Genomic DNA, 10,587 nt, shown 5'->3' with positions numbered 1-10,587 from the left:
TCCCTCCTTTCCTTCCAAGCCCCCTCACCTGCTTTCATCCGTGCAGGGAGGAGGCACATCTTCATTCCCTGGTGATCATTAGTAAGGTCTGCACTAGACCTTACTAATGATCCATCATTCGGCCGGAGCTCAGAACTGACAGAGCTCCGGCCGAAGCTGACAGGAGCAGCTCTGCAGTCTGCATCCGTTGGAGATGCAGACCGTGTAGCTGCTCTTGCAAGTCAGGTACGCGGTCCGTGACCGTGTGCCCGACTTGTCAGCTGGCAAGAGACCGCTGCCGTACAGTGAAGCTGTATGGCAGCAGCCGTTTTAAAGGGGAATCAGTGGGGGGCACACGGGGGGCAAGGAATAATCTAGGGGGGGCAATTGCCCCCCCCCCTTGCCCCCCTGTAGAGACGCCTATGCCTATGGCCAGTCCGGCCCTGATTGGAGCTGAGGGCCCCCTTCCCTGGTTAAGAAGGGAATTGCCTGATTTGACCTTTTGTTGGTATCAATAAGGTGAGCACCCCTATATCTGGTGTGGCGCACGTGGTGCATTTGGTGAAGGAACAAGAAATATTCATCATTATTGCTATTTATTTATGGACATCTTCAGAGTTATGAACATTTATAGACTTCACATATGATCCATTTACTATTCATTCACTGACATTTGTTTGAGTCACAGATTCTTTTATTGTTTTTTGTATTGCTCATTGTTGTAGATGTTAGTTATTCATTTTTCACGTATATACACTCACGTTGGGTGTACATTCCAGTGCCTTGTAGCTGTTAGCTTGCTTATTGGCGCAGTTCATTATTTATATATACAGTAAAGAGAAATCATTAAAAACACTAAAAAAGTTATTCATGCATGTTAACTGGACATTTGCATGTTATAAAGAACCCACAGTTGTTATTAGTAACTAACTACTATTACATGCATTTCCTTGTAGGAGGGCCATTTTGCAGGAGGAAACCTGGGCCATCTCAAGGCAACGATCGATAACCTGTGCTTAAAAACTCATTGATTGTAATTACATTTGAACAGTACTGGACTTTAATAAAGGCAGAGGATGGAACAATAATAATTGCAAATGAATGCGATTCCTGGTAACCAATGATATATCACTTTTCATTACATTTATAACAATGTCAGATTAGGTACAATGGGAAACAAAACATTGTCATTTATTATTTGCCTTATTTTATAAGTCTAGACAGAACATTTTTTTCTACACAAAAAAGATTCAGTTTAAATGCATTTAGTGAATTATTGTATGTTCACTGAATAAAATATAAAGTCCTTTTGGAGTGTCATTACTATTATCATCCAACATATTTTCATTCCTGCCCAATTCCTTTTCAGTTGAATATTGATCAAATGCTTTTACATGGGTGCAATTTGATTAAAACATGTGTGGCTATCTTTATTCTTTTATGGCTTGTCATCATCCTCCAGTATTTTGTTATAGCCCAGTATGTACGAAAGAAAGAAAGAAAGAAAGAAAGAAAGAAAGAAAGAAAGAAAGAAAGAAAGAAAGAAAGAAAGAAAGAAAGAAAGATGGGAGTTGATGATGGAGGAATGAAAATTGATAGTGGGACAGGGAATAGGAACTGATGAAGAGCAAGGGAGCTCAAGGTGAAGCATGGGGCAGATGAGCATAGAGAGCCATGGGAGATGAATAGAAGAAGGAGATGGGTGCTGAGTGTTTTATTCTTATATGGTATGTATAGTCCCTTCAGGCGGCGGAAGCTAGGGCTGATTGTGGAAGCAGAGATGGGAGCTGGTGGTGGAAAAGTGGGGCAGAAGGGAGTTGATGTTGAAGTAGTATTCGTACTGACAGTGGAAGGCAGGGATACAGAAGCTGATGGGGCAGAAAAGGGACAAGTAAAACACTGGGACTTCATCTTGCAGGATGCAGGGCAGTGGGTATACCTGTGATGAAAATGATGAGGGGGGGGGCTAAAAGAGGATGGCTATGTAAGGGGCTTTAATAGAAGCTTAGAGAGGGAGGGGGTGAGCGCTGTGCAGGACAGGGGCCCAAATATCAGGAGGAGAGCAGATGAGGAAGAGCTGGGAAATCAGAAGAGGAAAGTGGCATACGAGTTAAAGAGTAACGAAGAAAGGACTTTTGTGATTTAGAGTGCATGACACAGTGTCAGTGGGTATGGATCGATAATAAGAGTAGTGAATATAAACATACAGTGTGCTGTACTAGATTGTGGATGGGAGAATGGAGACAGCAGGCATCAGGAGCAGCAGATACCAGACAGCAGAGAGGAAAAAGAGTCATTAGAAGGTCATGGCTTGGAGGTAGAAAAGAGAAGAATATACCGAGGAACTGAGAAGTTAGAGAAGATGTAGGAGTAGAGTGGGCAAATGTGGCAGAGCAGGCACACAATCATACAGAAACTCTTCTTCCTCTGGCTTGCATGCATGAGAAATGATTCATACACTTTCTCCACAGTAGACCAGCATACTCAATTAGATGGTCCATGGAGAAATTTGCTGTGATGAACAGATTTATTAAAGCCTCATGAATGATCACTGTGAGGTGTAAAATATGATAATGTGTAGATGTAAAGCGTGCTTTGTGTCATCCACTACAGCCACTACATACACTACTTAACCACTACATACTTCTCCATGGACTACGTGTACGCTCCTGAATACCTTCACAGCCAGTCAAGGCTGTAGTCCCGTAGGACAGTTTCAGGTGGATTTACTGTAATCTTGTGTTCCTGGCAGTAGCAGCTTTTTCTTTGATTTAAAGGGCTTGAATGAATTCTGGCATATATATAAATATTATAAATGAAATATTGCACATCATTTTACTTATGTTAAGGAGTCTGGCTCCTCTCACTGAAAATATTTTCAGTGACCTAACACCTGTGCCTGTGGCATCCTTATGTATTTAATGTCTGGGCTAAAAGACCTAGCAGTTTTAATTCTTAAGCAAGAGGAGGATAGAAATGACAGTGGAGATAAGATAGCAAGAGACTTGAAGGGTGGACCGGTGGCACTATTACCATTCCCTCTTGCACATTGCTATGGGCAACACATTTTTTTTTTCTTCTTAGATATATCAGTGTCACAATACAAAATGAATGAGCAACAATCTTTAGCATTCAGTCACACATTTTTAAAGACACAACAAAGAAAACATAAGATAAACAAATATATAATATCAAACAATCACAAACAAAAAAAATCAGTAATCACATACAGTGGCAAGGTCCCTTGGAATGAACTGGTTTTCTGTAGTAATTTGCCCTGACGTCACGGCTGGTTCCGCCCAGCTGTTATTGTTTAATGACACATAAGCTTCCCCAGGTCATTTTAGGACGCTGATCTGTCATTACAACTGGGCGGAGTGAGCCGTGAGATCACAGCTGGCTCCATCCAGCTGTCATTTGCGTGGAGATTGGTCGGCTTTGGCCGACCTTTCTCCACGCTTCGGCTTTTTACTTCGGCTCAGTCGGTCCGGAGCATATGCCTTCGGCTCGGCTGAGCCACTCGACTGCCTTTGGCTGCTATTGTGAATAGCCCATACAGCAGCCCTTCAGTTCGACTGAACCAAAGGGCAGAGGAGGCCGAAGAGAGCCGAAGGATCAGTCGAATAACCCCCTAAAACGTTTATACATCAAGGATCAGTGTTTATTGTAAGTGATTTCATCAGCATTTGAAATAGCCTAAAATCCTTTTCACCTTATTATCACATGAAAACTGAGTGCGTTTTATTGGTTTCTATACTTTGTATATTGCCATTGGCTCTGTTGCATCAAATATATCTGTATGTTACTTTATCAATGGCCATTTTACTGTGCAAGATTATGAAAAACTTTAATATATTTCATATCTGAGCATAGGGGACTGCATGAATTGTTTACAAATAGTATAACATTATACATATATGAATCATATGTAATCATATGTTTCTGCTTCATAATCTAAAACAAGGCAAACACACGAACTAGCGATGTTCGAGTTGAACTCACATTAGGCTGGAACATCGAGCCCAACCCTAATGCCAGGACACCTCCTCTGCATGCCAGTGATTCACCTGGTAAGAATGAAAGGATAAGAATGAGCTCCCCAGACAAGTCAGCAATTGCAGGTTTTTGTCTTTAAAAATCCACACTTTGATAATTGCTTTCCCAATGTTCTCTCCCTTGAGCATTCCCATGAATCCTGCTGGCATGTTCTCAAATCCACTGGTGACGTGTTCACAATATTTCACTTTGCCCTGAAACAAAGAATTAAAAAAGATGTTTAATTTGGTCATCTATAAAATTATGAAATTAACAATGAAGAAATACAAATTTTGTAAATCTAGTTAACAAAGTTAAGAAAAAGTTAATAAAAAGCTAAAGTGCATGTAAAACCCAACAATGAGTTTCCCCATATTTGCTGCTCTTTGGCCTGTTAAAGGAGAACTATGGGGTCAGTGTTTTTCCCCATACTTCTCCTTCAATGGAAGTATTTTTTAATATCTGCTTCATAAGTTCAGTAAAATTATTTTGGCCATGTCAGAGTGTATAAACTTCATATGTCATATATAAAAGTCTAAATAGCCTTTGTAGTTCTTAACTTGGGACTATAGCTATGTCATAGAGAATAGGATAGGAGAAAGGTTTGAGTAGTTTAACAAAAGACAATTGTGCAAGGCTGACACCGTAAATATGTTGTCAGCTCACAACAGGACTAAGTAGCAGTGCATTTCTGGCAGACCAACAGATATTTTTCTGTACTTGTAGGGTCTGTAAAAGAACAAAACATGGGGATGTTTGCATGTATGCACAGGTGTACGGAATTTGTTTTTGTTTCTTTTATTATTTTGCCCTGACTAATACTAATTAGAATATACTTGTAAAGGGAATTGGATGTGTGTACATTCATGATAAAAATGTGCTTCTGTTTTTTGGTTTTTGATTAAATACAAGCATTAGAGAAGAAACACTCACACGGTTATTCACAAAAGGGTGAAGAGTTTGGAGAAGGCAGGAGAAGTGAACAATCTAGGACAACATAGCTCAACTGGAAAGTGAGCTGAATTGGGAGAATTTTTTCAAATCAGCTATTTTGTCCTAGATTGTTCACTTATTCTGCCTTCTCCAAACTCTTCACCCTTTTGTGAATAACCCTGTCAAGTATGTGCAGGTAGTTTGAGATGATTTTAAACAGTTTGCTTTACTGTTGCTTACTCAATACACGTTTAAAGTGTATCTAAACGCAAAAAGCAAAAACGTAACATATTGCAGCTTACCAATCCTGAAATGTGGTGGCTGCATGATTTATTTAAGCCTTTTGTCCTTTATTTTTTACCTGGTGATCTGGCCAGTAAGTCTGTTATTTTCCAGCTTCCTTCACATACACCAAGCTGTCAAGCAAAAATGGCAGATACGAGAGTTGCAACAATCCATTTAACAATGATGGGGGATAACAATGGAAAAGAAAACCATTTCTGTAACTGCTTAGCTGGAGTTCAGATTTAATTTGTGAGTCAAGTCCATCTAAATTGCTAGTGCAACAGTACCACCCAGTAAGTGTATTAGTGGCCAGATAACCAGGTGAAAATAAAGAAAAAGAAAGCCTACAACAAGAAAACTAATGCAGCCACCAAATGTAAGAATTGGTAAGATGCAATATATTACATTTTTGTTTGTGGTTTTAGATACATTTTAATCCTTCATCTGGTGTACAGAATGTTTAAATTAAAATCATGAACATTTGGTGCAGCAAGTAAATTTCACATCAAATCCATTCTACACTAAAACTCACTTTTCTGATGCTAGGGTTATTTTTGAGGAGAGTTTCAACTCTAGCTGTTCCTAACCAGAGCTAATTAAATCCAACAACCCATGCGACACTGGTTTAAAGTGAATCTGTGTGCCTGTGTTCTTAGCTACCCATTCTTGCATGATTCTAATGAGCATCTGGACCTGCTACAATCCTCGGCACACCCAGTACTTTTCTAAAATTGAAGATCCAGAACTGGCTGGATTTTCCACCAAGCTTCTCGAGTTGCTCAGCTGCTTTCATTTGATAGCCGTGGTTTAAAATACAAAAATTGCTTGCAGGAATGTCTTGTCCAGCTAGTTCTATAATGAATGCTAACGGGTCTATTCACTAAGCTGCCGAGGGCAGCCGAGTGAACAACCCACCCCAAGTGAAGTGAGACGAACACTGTTCGGTTATTCACTTCAGGCTGGTACGGCTGAAAAAAAATAATCTCCCGGGCGCTCTGGGAGCCTTCCGCTCCCGGCCGCCCAGGAGAGAAACACTGATTTTTCTTTTTTTTTCTTTATTCTGACACGGCGCCATGTCAGAATAGAAAAAAAAACGTTTTTGCCCATTGGAATGCATTGCTAGATTCCTATTGGCGATTTCATTTGCAATAGCCAATAGTAAACTAGCATTGTACCCACCCTCTGCTGATGGACCTGATGGAGAACTGCAGCAGAGGGCGGGTACAATGCTAGTTTACTTTTGGCTATTGCAAATTAAATAACATTTTTCAATGTTATTTGTAATTTATTTTATGTTATCTATATAATTTTATGTTTAATTTGCACTAATAATTTCAATTATATTTTTAGCTTTGTGTTAGACTATATCAGGCATTTTTTGCTGACAGCCACGTTGACTCATCACTATAGGTCAGATGACATTTTGGCAATGAGGGGAGTCAGCACCTAGAAACAGTCAACAGACACCAGAGCAGCCTTTCTTCCCGGAGAGAGTCCAGCATTTCATTACTACCCTACCTTGCACCCTCATTGGCCCAAACTTGGAGACACAGGATAGAAATTGTCATCTGCTGGTTGATCTGCTGAAGAAAAAAAAGAAGGTAGAATAGAGCTTATGTAACAGAAAGTTATGTCACGGACCTGTTTGTCTGAAAGGCTGGATACTGGTGACAGGATATGTTCTATCCCATATGGCACTGTATGTTGGAAAACTTCTGCTTGGCATCCTTTGTACAGATAAGCAGAAAAGAGTGACCCATTTGGGTAACTGTTTCCTCTTCTGTCTTGTACTTATAAATTGTGTGATTGTACTGTAGTATAGCTGTTAAGGGACTTAGCGTTTTGACAATACAAATTAGAGCTTTATTTTCAAAATATGGTGCAAGAGTTATAGAGAAGCGCCTACTGGAAAATGCTCTTTTAATTTATTACATTAGAATGCTAATTAAGACAAACCTATGGCCTCCATCAAGGTCTTGAAAACAGGAGCAGGACCTTTCTGTAGGCACCTACCAGCAATTGGCTTATACGTAGCCTGGAAGCTTGAAGCTTGGCTTACTTTATACTGCAAACCAGCAACCAGATTTGTTATGTCATGCTGTGACCTTCCCATACTGTTCCCCTGGCCTCCATAATAAAGACATTTACTATATCTTTTTCTAATGGTTAAATTACAATGGTAAATGCTATATGCTAATTGTAGTATAATCACAGGTTCTTATTAAAATGTACTTTACATTGAAGTCTTATAGAACAGTCCTTGGAATCTAAAAGAAGAGTGTCCTTGGAAGCTTTTGCATTGCAGACATTTGGTCTCCTAATATTGCACAGAGGGGCATTTCAGGCTTAATGGGTTGGGTTGGGTTAATGGATAATTTATGCCTAGGAAACACAAAAAAGTTATTTTACTTCCCTGATTCCTGTTCCCATTGGCTCCCTCTGGGTTGCAGTCTCTTCTCCCCTCTGTTCCAACATTCTAAGGGCCACTAATGTCATTAAGTAAAATGCAGGCTCCATAGACCTGCATTGTATATGAGGATCTTGAGGGACAGTTCACAGCCAGGGCAGAGGGGGAGAAGAGGAGAGCACAGATTTCCAGGTAAACAGGGATCAGGTAAGTAAAACAGCTTTTTTCCTGTCCGTTGGGCATAATGGAACAGGTGACCCTTACAGCGCAAGGGCAGCCCACATCAAGCGAAAACTTTTAATTTACCTGGAGTTGGGCTTTGAGCTGATGCACTGTTTCTTAACCACAGAAATTAATGTTCCTTGTAATTCTTGTAAACGTTTGTAAAAATGTGGTTTGTACAAATTCTTAATAAGTTAATTTTGAAGGGAGGTCCTGTGTGAAAACGGTCTTAAAAAGCTTGTGTTCTGTGAAGATACTAGGTTATGGCCATCAACCATTTGAAAAGTTTCTCTTCTAAATGCGATTTCAAAATTGTTGATCATGAGCAGAGGTTGTTTCTCCTTATTACGCTATTGCCTGCAAAATGTTATGTGTGACCTTGAAGACAAAGTACTTTATAATGAGCTTTACAAAAAACAAAAAAAAACCTAAGAAAAACCCTGGTGTCTTTAGCCACAATATTAGCACATTATGGCAGAATTACCTGTCAAAGCGATCCCCTCCAGCACTTCACTCCTTCATTACCATACTGTATTTGTCCTGGCCTTCTTCAAGGTTTTGAGTCTTTGGCCACATGATTGGCCGGGACCTGATGACATGACTTCTGTGTATGCACCGAGGAGTTGATTCATCTTGGCAGGCCGAGTCTGTGCAACGAGCTGCGCATGCACCGCTCAGTGTACAGGAAAAAAAAAAAGTTTGCTGAGAGGCAGTAAGAATCTTTTATGACAGAAGAAATATACAGTCTCTTCTGCCATAAAAAGCCTTTTTCGTATTAAGGGAAGATTCCCTAACAAGGCCTCAGACAGCGATACAACCTGACAGAGGATCTAACACACCACCAGATATTGGGGCCGAATGGGCAAACTTCTACCTTGTGCCCACTCTATTTTAAATTTGGAGGGGAACTTGTTTAAGTTCAATATACAGTACTGTATTTCTGCTTAAAAGATTGTACATGGCAATTCTCCAATTTCCCAATTCTCAAAGTTCTTGAAATTCACATATGCAATTGTTCTGAGAAAAGAACCTTATCACTGAGTAGATGTGCACTACCTACTAATTTTACTGCGCAATGGCTACCCAGTTAGAAAACATCTGATATATTGGCCTGACATACATAATAATGCTTTAATTTTACCATATGTAGGAGGCCTGCTTAGATCTTTCTTATGAATCCTGATAATTAATTGAAACAACTTTCTCAGTTAATATAATTTACCTCATGTATGGGTCCTCACACAAAAACACTGATTGCAACAATAATTCTAAAATTAAAGAAAGGAAAAGAATTGATCAAATTCTAATTGCACATATAAATGTAAAAATGTTGTTCAAGGAACATAGCTTAGCTTGACTGTCAGAATGTACAGCACCATGAAGCTTACCTTAAGAGGCAATCGTAAATCTCTGGATTTGCACTGTGGAAACACATAAAAAAATGTGCTTTCAGTTGTGGTGCCATTTATTTAGAATGCCCCCCCATGCCCTTGTATAATAGCTGCCAATGCAGCTGCAGTACAGTGCAACACAACACACTTAACAATAGCCCATTAGTAAGACCCGTTTTGGCACCGGTTTAAAGGATATTACGGAACTGGAGAGAGTGCAGGAAAGGGCAACTAAACTTATAAGAGGCATGGAGGAGTTCAGCTAAGAGGAAAGATTAGCTAAACTGAATTTGTTCTTCCTTGGGAAGAGGTAATTAAGGGGGGACATGATCACAATGTATAAATACATAAATGGCCCATAAAGTAAACTGCAAAATTATTCAGAATAATGCTATTGCAAAGGACAAGGGGGCACTCTTTGCTCTTTGCATCTAGAGGCAAAAGAGGTTTAACCTTCACATACGGAAAGGCTTCTAGCTATGAAAATATGGCATAGGCTACCTAAGGAACTAGTTCTAGCCAGCTTAGCTGATTGTTTAAAAAAAAAATCTGGATGCATTCCTAAATGCACAGAATGTAACTGAATAATAATTAATAATAATAATGATAGTAATAACTAGGGATGCACCGATACATCGACCGCCAAAACATATCGGCCGAAAATTGCACTTTTGGTGAAATCCCGAAAGTGCAATTTTTCTGCTGATACAGCGGTGCATCCATTCTTCCTTTCCTCCCCACTGGGTGCTGCTCTGTGTCCCAGCGGAGAGGAGAGAAAGTGTGACAGCCGGCCGAGCGCCGCAGGAGGAGAGCACTGTGAGCGTCCAGAGTCTCTCCTCCCACACCACTCAGCCTCCTGTCAAAGTCCGGCAGAGCGGTGTGTGAGCGGAGACAGCCTGCGCTGTCACAGGACGCTAAGCTCTCCTCCCTGCACTGCTCGCTCAGCCTCCGACGACAGCGTGTCAGGAAGGAGAGCAGTACAAACACTCAGGGATCAGGGATCGCTGAGTGTTTGTAAATAATTGAGGACATAGTATGGTTACTATAACCTCAATTATGAATGAATGGGAAGTGATCTACATCACCTCCTGTTCATTCATGATTGTGGTTATAGTAAACACATTGTGTTCGCAAGTTATGAATGAACAGGAACACTCATAGAGGATTCCTGTTCATTGATAATGGGGCTGCAGAAAAAGAGATTGAGCACTTTGTGTCCTCAATCTCTTTTTCTATTTTAAAAGGTAAATATCAGAGGTCTGTTTAGACCCCTAATATTTCCCCGAAGCCCCTAAAAGTAAAGTAAAAAATTAAAATATTTAATAAAAAATGAAT

At 40.1% G+C, this 10,587-nt stretch overlaps 1 protein-coding gene across 1 annotated transcript in view; it reads right to left on the bottom strand.

Moving 5' to 3' along the window:
* The window catches only part of LOC108787627 (prostaglandin reductase 1-like), an 89,929-nt gene that overhangs the window by 17,243 nt on the left and 62,099 nt on the right, over nt 1-10,587 (bottom strand). Inside the window, exon 10 of the mRNA XM_018557224.1 lies at nt 4,118-4,229. Within this exon, the coding sequence (XP_018412726.1) occupies nt 4,118-4,229 (112 nt within the window). The remainder of the gene's footprint in view (nt 1-4,117; nt 4,230-10,587) is intronic.

Source organism: Nanorana parkeri, unplaced genomic scaffold (genome assembly GCF_000935625.1).
Source record: "Nanorana parkeri isolate BGI_ZX_2015 unplaced genomic scaffold, ASM93562v1 scaffold274, whole genome shotgun sequence".
NCBI lineage: Eukaryota > Metazoa > Chordata > Amphibia > Anura > Dicroglossidae > Nanorana > Nanorana parkeri.
This window is presented reverse-complemented; position numbering and strand designations above follow the sequence as displayed.